General features: G+C 40.3%; 2 protein-coding genes across 2 annotated transcripts in view; one reads left to right on the top strand and one right to left on the bottom strand.

The window, feature by feature from the left end:
* Positions 1-993: 993 nt before the first annotated feature.
* On the top strand, positions 994-3,588 carry LOC146483339 (uncharacterized). The gene is made up of 2 exons (XM_085106108.1): positions 994-2,068; positions 2,816-3,588. Exons 1-2 carry the CDS (start codon positions 1,218-1,220, stop codon positions 3,102-3,104), a joined length of 1,140 nt encoding a protein of 379 aa, XP_084962234.1. The 5' UTR covers positions 994-1,217; the 3' UTR covers positions 3,105-3,588.
* Positions 3,589-5,726: 2,138 nt separating this feature from the next.
* Positions 5,727-14,000, bottom strand: part of LOC146483338 (uncharacterized) — a 31,747-nt gene continuing 23,473 nt past the window's right edge. Inside the window, exons 20-27 of the mRNA XM_085106087.1 lie at positions 13,058-13,139; positions 12,504-12,555; positions 11,318-11,730; positions 10,693-10,802; positions 9,761-9,978; positions 8,599-8,639; positions 8,253-8,349; positions 5,727-6,260 (exon numbers count right to left, since the gene is read on the bottom strand). Coding sequence (XP_084962213.1) covers positions 6,026-6,260; positions 8,253-8,349; positions 8,599-8,639; positions 9,761-9,978; positions 10,693-10,802; positions 11,318-11,730; positions 12,504-12,555; positions 13,058-13,139 — 1,248 coding nt within the window. The 3' untranslated portion in view covers positions 5,727-6,025. The remainder of the gene's footprint in view (positions 6,261-8,252; positions 8,350-8,598; positions 8,640-9,760; positions 9,979-10,692; positions 10,803-11,317; positions 11,731-12,503; positions 12,556-13,057; positions 13,140-14,000) is intronic.

Below are 14,000 nucleotides of genomic sequence, written 5' to 3'. Positions count from 1 at the left end.
GTGAAGTAGATTTGATGATAACGACGACGATGATGATGATGATGATGATGATGATGATTATTACAATAACAATGATGATGACGATGATGATTAGTAATGGTCACCGAAGTTTCATGCCCAATTTTACGCATTTGATTCAGTTGTACTCAGGAATAAGGTCAACTGCCCTCAGTAGCCTTTGTTATTGCGAGTACATCTCGTGAGCGACTACCTTCCGCAAGCGACCACTTTCCCACTGAAATAATAACGTCTTCACTGTCAAATCACCATAATTGGAAGCTCTCGCAACCTACCACCTCCCATAAGCGACCGCGACCAATTTTAAGCTCCACAATTTGAAATTTTCTTTTGTTCTTTATCCGTTACACCCCCCCAAAAACACTTGTTGTCTCCCCGACACTCTCGACTTCTGAGAAAGTATGGTCACGCGACATAATAGGAATTTCATCGGTAGCGGTTTCAACACTTGTGAACATGGAAATCTCCCGCAACAGAGAATAGGAAAGAAGTTATCAGTTTTAGTTCGGTCCAAATAACAAAAGATTTAATCAGAAAGCTATCTTATAATCTATAACAACTTTACCTATAAATGATGTGTACCATGTCTTGTTAGACAATTTATCACTGGGAAACCGTTGTCGGTTTGGTATATGATGACATCCTTTTTTCTGGAACTATTTGCCCTAAATTTTGGAAACATACTAAACGATGCCATACGTGCATCAGGAAACGAAGTAGATCCCCGTCGAAATTACCATGTGCTAATGACTCGAAAGGTGTAGTGTGACATCTCCTAAGCCTACGCATCGCGTAGCATAAGCTCCTCCAGTCACGCATCACGGTGTTAACTGTGTCACGCAAAACCTCTTTGCGATAATAACAATACTGCAGTCGTTAGGTTTTTCCTCTTAAAAAAAAAAAATTCAATTTATTAGCTTTAAAAGTTTACTAACGCCATGCATTTTGCACGATGTTTTGTTTTTATTTCAACAATTTTTTTCCTGGATAATTTCGTCGCCACTAGAATTTCCGGAAACGGGAAAGCCTCAGAAGGGATTTCGTTATTGGTCAGAATATTTCACTGTCCAATCAGGGCTCGATGACCCAAGCCCCTACATTTATACTTCCGGGTTTCCGATATTTCACGGAAAACTAGCCTGTGAGCAATCTCTCTTTCACCAATCTTTCAGACTCCAGCGATCTTCTAAGACTCCACGATGGCAGACAGGGGTGCGTTTGTTTTGCGAACCGGAGACCTACCGAACGAACACTTTCGGCGAGGTTGTTGCCTTTTAGCTGTACGCGACAAAGGTTTAGATGCGGCTAAGAAAAAAGGTCATACATCTGCCGAGTATGCAAAGGCAGTTAAAGAAATTTCTGCATCTGATGAACATCCGCTTCGCAAGTTTTACAAGACTCAGAGTTTGCAGTACTTAGGAGAGGAAAATGACCGGGTATCTGTGTCCATCTGGATTGCTGGTTACTGCAACAGTTCTTCAGAGTTAAACGATGTTGCATCCTCCTGGATCGAACACATTGAACGAGCCATCAACGACATCAACGACGCTGCTCCGGGACTCAACCTACACACCGTATCTGAGAAGTCGAAAGCGATAGTGACGATCGCCGGAAATGAGAAAACATCTTGCTTTACCAGGGGAAGCATTCTGCTTAACGACACCTCCGAAATTTACCTTTACTCCGGATGGAAGAGTAAAAGGAGAACAAGCTGTCACGAGCTCCTCCATGCCCTTGGTTTTGGTCATGAGCACCAGAGACAAGATCGAGATTACTCCATCAAGGTTGGGAAAGACAGTTCCCAGTACAAGAAGTTAGATGACTTGTACGGCGTCACCCGCTTTGATCCCTACAGCATCATGCTGTATCGCGAAGACGAAGAATACTTGCGGAGGTCCGGTGATCCCGTTTGGTTCACGAAGCCTTCACACGAGCTCAACGTGAAAATGAGCGAGCTGGACAAAGTGGGTGTGAACAACCTCTATCGCCCGTGCAAACGACCGGGGTATTCTCCATCCATTGGCTCTACGGGTCTCTACTATTGTGGAAGGTGAGTACACAGACTTAATTCACTTAATTCTGTTAATCATGGTTTTATCAAGCCATTTTCAATTACAGCGGAGAAAGCTGACAAGTTGTACACTACTTCCACTTGACTTCTTTCGTTTTGCCAATGTTTTTGCACCAACTTAAGTTTTACTTTCGCTTTTATTGTCACTTCCGCTTATATTGGACTACATCAGTGCTGGTGTAATTAGATTGCTCGCTTCCGGCTGATAAAGGGCCACTAGCTGTCACGGCAATTCTTGTTGTAGGTTTGTTCAAATTGTGAGGAATGAAGTGCTTTTTCTGTTACACAAAAGGCCTGTTTGACACAAAGAGATATAGGCTCACTGTATCTTGCGAAACGAAACGAAAGGAAATGAAAACAAATGAAGGGTAAAATAATGATATCAAGTGAGATCATTGTTCGGCGCGCGTTGTGATGTAAACAAAAGTGAAGAATAAACACCGGAAGTTCAGAGTTTTGAGATTAAAGATCTGTATTTTGCAAAACGAGCTCTTGTCAGATCTCAGCGAACTTTAACTTGTTTTATTACATTCGTAAACGCTTTTCGTAAATATTCCTCGTTGCAATGATGAATTCTGAATTCATCATTGCAAGACACAATGACAAAACTTCTTGATACTTGGCCATAAGACAACTCAGAATAGTTTCAATGCACATAACACCATTTGCCACCCCTTTTTTGTAGTAACAAGTCCCATGAGATGTCTGCCTTGTTGCCTTTTTTAGGTTCATTGGTGTGCAGTCTCCTGGACATGATGGGTACTGCGGACCCAACAATGGTGTCAACTGTCCAGCTTGTAGAGTACTCAAGACCGAACGAGTGGTTGCCCTGTGGGAGAAAAACAGATGGCAAGGGTGGACTGGTGCAATTTACTGTGGCTGTTATTTTGGGGTCCAGTGCGAGGGACATGATGGGTACTGTGGTCCAAATAACGGCCTGCCATGTGCTACCTGTTATGAAGAGATTTTGAAAACACCCAGTGAAGCCGAATCGACCACTGATGACGAATTGTAACTTGCTTTTACATTGACCCAGTTAAAGCAGTCTTTAGATCTTAGATCTTAAGTAATTTGAGTTTCCAACATATCTTTAATATAAATTGTTAATAATACATGCACTGCAGAGTCATAATTCAAGGCAAAGAGAGGAAGGCTAATTCTTTTGAGTAGATTGGGTTATAGAAGTGTTTAGTGGATCAAATGATTGATGTTACTTTCACATGGAAAAAGAACAAATTATTGACAGAATCACCAATGTTAATGTATTCGTACAACATAAATTTGCTTCATCCAAGCTGCCTAATAATATAATGTGGTTCTAATTGGCAATGACTTCTTCACTTTGATTCAAGCTGGTTATGGCAAATCACTCTACCCCAGGTTTCAATTTAATGAAACTTAATTATATTCCATATTAATATATTTTTTTTGTGATGGTAGCATTTTCGGTGTTAAATGTAGTAGAGACAAGAAAACCATTAAAACATATGGTGTTTCATTGATAATGTATTTATCTATACTACTGTATAAAGATGTGATGCACTGATAAAGTATAGATATGTTCTTGGTTTGAGAATTTTCAATCCAGTTTAAGTTTTGTTCTCCTTTGTCTTGTGCACCAACATACCTGTCAACCCCCGGAGTCAAAAATCTGGAGACCTCTACTGAGAAATCTTCAGGGGCTGTTGACCCAAAGAGCTAAACTTTTATCTATTCCACACTCACAGCAGAACCGTATCAGCAACAGCGAAGAGCCTCCGAGAGGCTTTGCATCAAGATTACATTTAGGGCTTCAGTTGGGGGGGAGGGGGGGAGGGAATTTGATTAGTTGATTTCTGACCAATGGCAATACTCGTTAAATATATATAAATTGCAATGCTCCGTTTTACGTTTTTCCCATCGAGAACAGCTCAAATAATAGCACTAAATCCACTTAGTGTTTAATTTTTATTTTTAACATCTCGCAAATTACGTGATTAATGTACCGGTAACTTATTTGACTCGGATCAGCTACAAGTTAAAACATCACACTGTTGTGCCAAGATGGGCTGACAGAAACTGTCACTGATGCAAAGGCATTTTTAAAAGAAACTGCCAGTCAAAGACTGATTTATAATGTATGCCGGCCAACTGATATATGCTGAATACTCCCGCAACAAACAAATCATTATTGCCAATTGTGGCGTTTAACAGGCACTAAAAGTTATAAAAGTTAACGTCGTGGTGTCTGGCTATAAAGTGAGTTATCTAACGTTTTTGAATTTTCTACGCGTCTACATTTCGCGCAGAGTTTGAGAGCTTCTACAGACAAATGTATGCACAAATTAAACTTGAGAGTTCACGCTGTATAGTTTGGCTACTGATTCCTTAGATTTCAAGAGAATATTCTTTTACCGGAAATCTGTAGTTTTCACTTCATAATTTTTCCAGATTTCAAAACTTATGGAAAATATTTAGCATCTTGTTTTAGATTCAAACTCTCTTCCGCTATCTACTGTTCAGCCCGCGTGGCCTGTGGGTACTGTTAACCGGAAGAAGGTTGGTTTAAATATTTACAGACGTTTGTCTTAATTCTTTTCGGCTCCGCTGCCCAAACTGGCAACAGCCACAACAACCAACGATCTTCATTTTAGTATTCTGTTTAGTACAAACATTCATACAACCAGTCGGTAGCAAAGGCTTGTCGACGCTAAGGGAGGTGAAGTGGACAAAATGAAGGTAAATGGCTTTCATGTAACATGGAAGGCAGAGTACCAAAAAGCAGTGCAAAGCAAACACTTCTGTAAACGAAACGAATGATCAAAAGGATGTATAGGGGGAGAAAATCAAGAGATAGATTTAAATTAAGGTGGCAATTAATTAATTGACTTACGCATAGTCATCGTCAACTGAAAATGTTTGAAACAGCCCCAACTATAATCCGTCAAGAACAAATCAACTATAGTGCTATATTTTAATTTTAATAGAGACCATATATTTTTATTTACACATAATTATTGTACAGGTAAACCGTTCACCGTTTACAGCGTACGAGCTATACTTATGTACGTATTTAAAGGCAAATAGTTTCAAATGTATTTTATGCTTGCCTGAATTTTATGGTGGTTGCGTTAGGCGATTAAACGGATTACAAATTCTTGGTAATGCTACATGTACACGTAAAATATTTAAAAATGAAATTCAGCTAAAATAATCCTGGCAACAATACGTTTATTTCAGAGTAATGACTGTTGTGTGCACTCAATAAGTTGGTGATTTCAGTTTGCCTTAGTCTAACGTATCTAAGTATAAGTTGGTTCGCTTAGGGTGGGGCTGGTGGGGATCGTCCAAAAGTACGGTTGTCTAGTGTAGACATGGCAAACTCTAAGAATGTCGTGATGCTGAGTTTGCCACTCTTTTTACCGTTTTTCTCCCCTTTTTTTTGCTGGAAAATGGGATAACGTGATTTCACATTTCAAGAAAAAAATATATTAGCATGTATTGACTTCTTATGCAAGTGATCTTTTACTAAGGTGCCCTTGAAAGGATAACAGGTCCTCTTCATGTTGGCTATTCCACTTGCAGGTCAACAGGTTGGGACCTAAATTCGATGATTTTTAAAACACTAACTACAAAACCAAATACAGCCGACTTCATTGGCCTAAACCAAAAGCAAAGTAATTACTCTGGCCATTCACAAACGACGAAAGCATTGCAGTGAGCCAATCAAAATTTGAAGCAAATTCATGTAACAGGCGTCGAGCGCGCGAAAAAGCATGTGAGCGGTTTTGCTTCTCATTGGTTGAGAAAGTGGTGCGTGTTTTTTAACCAATGACAGAGTATAAAAGGCAAAAACCAAAGCAAGCGCAATTTTTTTTTTCTAAATTCAATTGAAACTGCCTCTGAGATTAAACAAACGTCGCCGCCAGGAGACTTTCGGAGGCAAAAATTGATCGTTCACACGAAGGGTTGCGTCTCAGTAGCCGTAGCTTGCAATGGCAGATCCTCGTCTTCGCTGGAGCTGCTGTCGACGTTGTTTGCAAGATTGCAATAGTAATCGAAGTCATCGGCGGCCACACTGATATACAACTCATCATCTTCCTCTAACATTTTCTCCAAGTCATTTCTCAAATCTGTAAAGCTCGGCCTTTCTTGTGGATTCGCTGCCCAGCAGGACATCATGAGCTGATAGCTGTGATTAAAACAGTTTCTATAGTTTATTAAACCAAGAACGCGGGATTCATGGTTAAGAATCTACCAGCCTATATATAGTTCCCCAGCCTTTGCTATAAAGTATCGAGGTGACCGGAGTATTCTGTCTCCTTGTGTAGATTTCACCCCTCCAAGCGCAGGTCACTTATATATGCACTTGGTTGGAGAGAAGCAATGCGAAGCAAATTTTCTTGTCTAAAGGAAAGATTCGACGGCGTGTGACAGGGCGTAGTCTAGCCGAACGATAGTGCGGGGTGAGGTGTATCTCTAAACCTTTAGCCTATTATAAAAAATTTCTCCCGTTTGACTCAAAGTTCAGCCGTCTCCTCGGTCGCTATCTCCCGAGAGTGAGCGACCGAGGTAGACGGTTAAAATTTAGGTTACAAAAACCGACACCTGCATCCTATTTGCTACCAGCAAGCAAGACTATTTCAGTTCAGACTAAAAATGGTCAAAACTAAGATCCTATTTCAGACCATTATACAAATAAAATACCGTACTTATATTAGGTAACGCTACGCGCTACGTTGGGTAGTAACTTCTTTACGGACGATTTTGGGTGGGATCTCAGACTTTGTTCAGGGGCACCCAGCGAGAACATTCAAGCAAAATTCTTAAAACGCTGTCTTCTTCGCTTTACGAATAAATCCGAATTTCTGAGGCGATTTTAAAAGGCCTTCCGCACAGATATCCTAAATATATATTTTTTCTCAACAACAATAAAATAAAAAAAAACCCAAGAATTGAAGCAAAATGGTTTTGTAAAATTACTTTTCAGGGGCCCGTTTCTCGAATGTCCCGGTAACTTACCGGGCCCGATAAGTATATTTTAAAATGTTTTTTCGCCGATTACACAGTGATTACAGACATTGTACTTGGCCAATGTTTTCACAAAATTATAAGATTTTAAAATTTAGTATTCAAAGCTAACAAAAATTGACTTCTGCTAAGAAACATTTATCACCAAAGTCACTTATTGGGCCCGGTAAGTTACCGGGTCTTTCGAGAAACGGGCCCCTGGGCCCCGTTTCTCGAAAGTCGTGACTTACCGGGCCCGGTAAGTATATTTTTAAATGTTTTTTTCGCTGATTATACTGTGATTACAGACAGAGTACTTGGCCAATGCGTTTATAGAATTATAACATTTTGAAATTTGGTATTCAAAGCTAACAAAAAATGACTTCTGTTAAGTAACATTTTTCATCAAAGACACTTATCGGGCCCGGTGAGTTACCGGGACTTTCGAGAAACGGGCCCCAGGGCCCCGTTGTTCAAAGCTCGACTAAGCTAATCTTGGATCAACGCAAACTTTGACTTGAGTTTGATTGATAATCAATACTGACGGAGATTCTTCCAAAAGATTTTTGGCCCTCAATATTTACTTAGACTTTTCTTCAGCCTTTAGCAAGAAGTTAGCCTTTAAAACCAGTTTTAATGAGCGACATGAAAGCCTCGATTAACTTCTATTCGTGGATTAGCTTTAGCGGCTTTCGAACAACCCGGCCCTGATATTGAACTTTGTATAGGTTGCTTTGATAGCAATGAAATGAATAGCTTAGAGTTTTCGGGGGTGTAATGCAGAACTATGTCAAATATGACCATGTTCGCAGAAGGTAATAGAAAAATAGTACCTTGCAAGCAGAGATCCGCTCGATCGCATTTGAAAAATCAAGGAAGATCGAGGGAGTCCGCTTGCAAGGTAAGTCTTCTCTCTTTTCGATTTCTTGATGAATTTCGTGCGCCACGTTTCACTGAGTGTATAGTGTACTCGCCATTAAATTTTCATTTGCGATAATTTCGCATTACTACACTCAGGAATAAACCAGCAGTGAAAGTATCATTTTAGGAATATTATTGGATGACAAACCCCCATCTTCCCTGGTCGATCATCAGTTTTTTTGCTCGTAAGCTATATGGTTCACGAAGTCAAAAATCCATGTAGTAATAAGCCGGTTGTTTTTTTTTTACTTACATTGGCTGGCTGCAGTTCTCTGGTTTTTCCATTCTGTATCCGTTTTTAATTAGTTTGTGAATCTCTCTTCCACCTACACCGGGATACGGAGAGCTGCCTGTTGAGTAACAGATTTGAAAATGGTGATTTTTGTGAAATGTCAGCAAATTAGCAAGGTCAATCAATCAATCAATCAAATGCAATCAATTAATCAATCAACCAACCAACCAACCAATCATCAATCGGTTATTCAGTCAATCAAGCAAAACGCAAGTGAAGTTCTAGGCATCCAAATCTTGGATACAGATAAAGAACACAGTTCCCCTGGTGCATTACCGTCCAGGATCTCAAACTGATCACCACTTACCAAGAGTAATGAGCTCCCACAGAACGATGCCATATGACCACCTAAAACAGAACCAAAACAGCATGAATACGCTCGTTAATTGAAAATTTTGGGTCCGAAAATCAGACTCAAAAAATATTCATCGTCGGCCACAACCCGTAGATGGTGGACTGAAGGAAAAAAGTGTGGGTCCGAAAATCGGACTCAAAAGATGTCCATCGTCGGTCACAACCTGTAAATGGTGGACTGAAAGAAAATTAAATTGTGGGTCCGAAAATCGGACTCAAAAAAATATCCATCTTCGACCACAACCCATAAATGGTGGAGTGAAAGAAATTTTTGGGTCCGAAAATCGGACTCAAAAAATATCCATCGTCGGCCACAAGTAGTCTTAATTAGAAAAAAAAAACAAATAATAAGAAATTTTGGGTCTGAAAATCGGACTTACGTCAAACTGATATTTTATGAGAAAAAAGCGAATGGGTAGTATATCCTGCAGATTCATTTTGAACTCCGCCAGAAATTGACCAAGGAGAGCGAGTTTAATTTTAAGGTGAATTTATTCCGTCAGAATATAAGCAATAACTTGTAATTTAAAAAAGAACGAGATCAAAAATAGAAAATATCACCATTTTTAGCGGAATTTTACTAAATTGGAAAAGGACGATTTAGTTTGGAACGCCTTAACTCCTACGTTGGAGCAAAGGTGTAACGCAAGTCACGTGACAGTTATCCAAAAATGGTGAATTCCCCCTCCCCCTCCAGTGACATTGGATTTATTGTCTGGTTTCCATGTAAGCGCAAGTAGTCGGGCGATCGCCTTACAATTTCCACAAATTCCATAGAAACCAGTGATTTATGTTTCCATATATTCTGAAGGGACAGTTATGGAATTTGAGCGGCAAAGTTGGTCTGGGAATGGGCCATAGGGACAGAAAAAAAAAACTATTTGGGCTATGTTTTGGATACAATATAGTGCTGGGAAAGTTGATTTTGAATTGGTCTTGTAAATAATATTGATAATCCCTTTCAGGATCCTCCGGTGATCCTGGTAGGTTTGAGAAGCGACCAGCCGTACGGGTGGAGTAACCTGACTGAACAGCCCTATTGAGGGGGGAGGGGGTGGGGTTGGGCTAATTCAAGTAAGCCAAACGTAATGAGCTTAAAACCAAGCTACACTTACACATCACTCTCTGTGGTGTATATATTGTCGAAAAGTGACTCAATGGCCATCCATTTGATGGGAAGTTTTCCCGCGCTTTGTGCCTTATGATACTCGCAGCTCTCATATACATCCCTGGTCAAACCAAAGTCAGATATCTTTACCAAATAGTCGTCGCAGACAAGGATATTACGAGCTGCAAGATCCCGGTGAATGAATTTTTTCTGTGACAAGTATTCCTAAAACAAGTAAGCAATATTGTTAAACAAACTTGCTTAGAGAGGCGGCGTAGCCTCGTGGTTAGGGCGCCTGACTTGTTTAAGTCCACCTCTGACCACTTGGATTTGTTTCACGGTAGCCCCGTTTTCAAATCCAAGGCCGCCCTTTGTAAATAGCCAACTGGTTTTGCCTCCCACCAGTTGGTATCTTTTAATAAATGTTATGTTCAGTTTGTATATTTATTTCACTGATTTATTGAGTCCCCAGTTAGCGCTACAGTGCTGAATACTTCGGCACTTAATTAAAATATTTTTGTAAATTAACATTTGTGTTAATTAACGCATTTGACTGAAAAGAACGAGAAGGCTAAATTTCAAAATGAAAGAAATCACCCCGCGAGCCTGGATCGGAGGTGTTGCATTACCACGTTTATGATTCCAAACTGGCCATTTCGCCCTAAATACGCTAAAACAAATGCTAAAAAAAAATTTTGCAAGGAAGAGTACACATCAGGTAAAACGTTTTGATCAATGGTTTGCTTGGATTATAAGTACTGCAGTATATAACAGGCTACAGTTGTCCAAAGAACGGATAACTTTATCAAGTGGATAAATCGCTATCCAGCGATTGTAGGAAACTAATGTTTTGGTTGGAGTACATTTTATCCACTGGATAGTGATTTATCCGCTGGATAAAGTTATCCGTTCTTTGAACAACTGGGGCCAGGCCGTTACCATGCCGACTGCGATTTGTCGCGCGAAGGAGAGCAAAATTTTCTGTGTCAGCTCTTGTCTGTTGTCTTCCTCTGAATTCTTCTCATTGCTTTCATTCATTGATGACGAACCTACAAATTATAATAAACAGATTTTTTTCAACGTTCTGAAAGGAACGAGTTCCATCTAAGACGCTTGTATGGCCTGTAGTTTTCTCAGTACAAGTATGGTACCGTGCGTGCGTACGGGTCGCCATTTCTACGATAAAATTTAATTTGAAAGTTTCTTTTCGCCAAGAAAACAATAACTTTTTATCTGTTCATGCAGGATTTCACTGATAGTTTTAAAATGGTACTATTAGTGAAAGGTTGATAAAACTCAAAACAGCGCGTTCCTTCTAACCAGTATCACACTTGTTATTGGCTCAACTCTATGAAAACAAGGTTTAAAAACTTGCTTCAGTATCTTAAATGTCGTTAGTCCTGAGGTTTAAACCTGTTTAATGACGTCGAGCAATGACGTCACCAATGCAAGAAGCATTCGCACGCCCCTCCAGCCAAGCTTTGCGCGAACTTGTCTGGTGATCGACTAATGTACTACTAAAGTAGGAAGACTAAAACCAATGAAAAATGATCTTCATTCAAACCTGGAGAGGATGACTTGTTTTTTGGAGAATTCCTCGACTTTGGCTCTTGAGTGGTGATCGCGGTAAAATTTGCCATCCACGAAGCGCCCTCTTGCTCCATTTCAGAACTCCCCCATGGATTAGACTTTGGGTCTGCATCTGTTACAACGATGCAGATATCATCACCCTTCTCTTGAAAGCTGTCACCCCCCTGACTCCAGCTGCTTCTGCTTCCTTTTCGAGATCTAGTTGGCGTTACACAGGGGGAGAGGTTCACGGGAGTTGATGCCCCGACTCGTTGAGGAAGCTTAAGGCTGGAAACGAGGTGTTCTTGGCTCCAGCGACGGTGATTGAGGTATTCACTTCCGACAGAGGACGAAGGGGACAGTGGTTGGACGATCGAACATGTGCAGCGCTCAGTGCAAAAACACTGACTGTGAAGAAAACAAATGATTAGAATAGAGGCGCTATTATGCGATGAAATATTAGCAGCTTCCACCGATCAGTTCACGAAAATTCACGACTTCATTTGATTCTTGCTTTTACACGAAAGACAAAAGTCTTCCCAGATTAAAACAAGCTAGGAAAATTTAGCAGAAATCTCATGATTTGGCAATAATCTGATCATGTATTTCATCGCACGTTCTAGTTTAAACTTGAGAGCTAACGTGTACAGTGCTCATAAGACTGATGCAAGCTGGATTGGAAAAGTACTTCCCGACTCCCCACGGTTCATTGTTCGCATATTTAGCGCGCATGCAATTCAGCATAACTTTGTATAATGTTTGACCGGTAATATATCACTAGAAAGAGTATTTCTCCCTGTTTCCGAACAGCGAGAAGTGAGTTGAAAAAGCAAGGCCTAACTGAGTTTTTTTTTACCAACTTCGAGCTCCAACCGTTTAATAAGCCCGCCAAATTTTATGATAATTAAGAACACATTTCCAAACCTCTCTCAAGGTGGTGATTTGCTTTCTTTTTGTCAAATTTTTTTTTTTCAAATTTCATGAATAGTGCAGACTACTCTTTGATCGAGTTAGGTTGACCCGAACGGGTAATTATTTCAACAGTTTAACACGATGTCTCCATTGTCTTGAACGAAGTATTTCCTGACTAGTTTCCGGCTCTTGCAAGGAATCCCGAAGTCACACAGCCTGTGACGCTGTACCTAATCATTGAGCCAGGGAAACTGACCGGTAGTTCGTACCTTGTTGTTGACATAAAGCTTTGACTGCGGAGCTTCGAACAGGAGTTTGATACTGAAATTAAACACATTGCAGCACAATTAGAGCACAGTTAATTTGTATTTTTTATATTGAAAGGTCCAAGAGTCAGTGAGGAGCCATCTTAGGGAAAAAATAAAAAGGTTACTTTATTTTAAGTGTCAATGTATTTAGCGCAGAGCACTAATTGGGGACGCTTTCCAGATCGAATCAGAATTTAGAAGTTTAGGAATTTTCGAATACTAGCTTATACCTGCCTGGCCTTCTAAAACGTCACATTTATACATGAATTCGTCTTATTAGCCTAGTTCGAGGTCCGTACTTCCCTCGGTTTATGCCTTCAGCGCGGCAGTTGTATCTCACTCGAGCCGAACAAATTTAGGCCTTACTGTCCGTGCTGCAAAAGCCCCTCCACTGACCCCTCCCTCTGCCGCCAAATAAATTAACAGTCTCTGTCCTTACATACGACTAACAAAATACCTAGTGAAATTTCTCTTTATCAACCATTGTATAAATTGCGAACATTCCCGACACTTACTGATCGTTGCCTCGGTATTTTCCGGAAAGTAATCGTTCCCGTCACTGCTTTGAACCTGAATGCAGCTCCCTGAGAAAGCCTTCTGTTAAAAAAACATCAACCATAACATGTTTAGTTTTATTTTTACCACATGCATGGCTGGGTTTGTACAACAATGTCAACTACGTAAACGATACAGAAAGTAAAGGGCCGTTTAAACGGTTTCAACATTTGATTCAACATGCGCACAACCGAGTTGGTTGAACCAAATGTCGCGGGCGTTTGAACAGCTAGGTCGTTCTGCTTCAACGTTGTTGAAAGCGGACAGTGAATCGAACCATTACGGTTACGGTAGTCAAACCAAACGCGCTTCACCAATTCTGTGTTTGTTGCATGTGTTTTCCCGCGCTTGCTTGCCTGTCATATGCATTTTCTTTGATTTCTATTGGTTGATTACGTTGTTTGTGTTGCAGGCCGTTTTTCAGCAGACTGATCACTCCTGTTTTTACCCAGTTTATAAGAATACTTAATCGAAAATCCGTAAAACTACTATGAAGAGAAAATGGTTCGGTGTTGAAGCCGTATTTTTGAGGGTGTGGATTTATTTTTTTTTAATAGTTGTTAAACAAGACGTTCCGCTATGAAAGGGCAAGACCCTCCTTCATTTCACACCTTTCCGTGGGCGTGAGATACGCAAATTATGACACCGTTCAGTCGTGGAAAGTTGTTGACTCAAGCGTCCTCTGAAAAATACGCCTCAAAATTTTATAATATCACCACAGCAATATAAGATATAAAGTTCTCATTTGTTTAATAAGGGTTATTCTGAAAACTAAGCCAATTTTATCGGTAAAAGCAGAAGAAAAAGACACATGTTGTTTGTCTGTTGCTTACGCTCTGATGGTTGATTGACAACTGAAGGTGGGAATGGCCTGGCCAGGCCCCTTTTTTACCGGAACTTCCT

The sequence above is a fragment of the Pavona decussata genome, unplaced genomic scaffold, assembly GCF_977016875.1.
Source record: "Pavona decussata unplaced genomic scaffold, jaPavDecu1.1 SCAFFOLD_39, whole genome shotgun sequence".
NCBI classification, from domain to species: Eukaryota; Metazoa; Cnidaria; class Anthozoa; order Scleractinia; family Agariciidae; genus Pavona; species Pavona decussata.
This window is presented reverse-complemented; position numbering and strand designations above follow the sequence as displayed.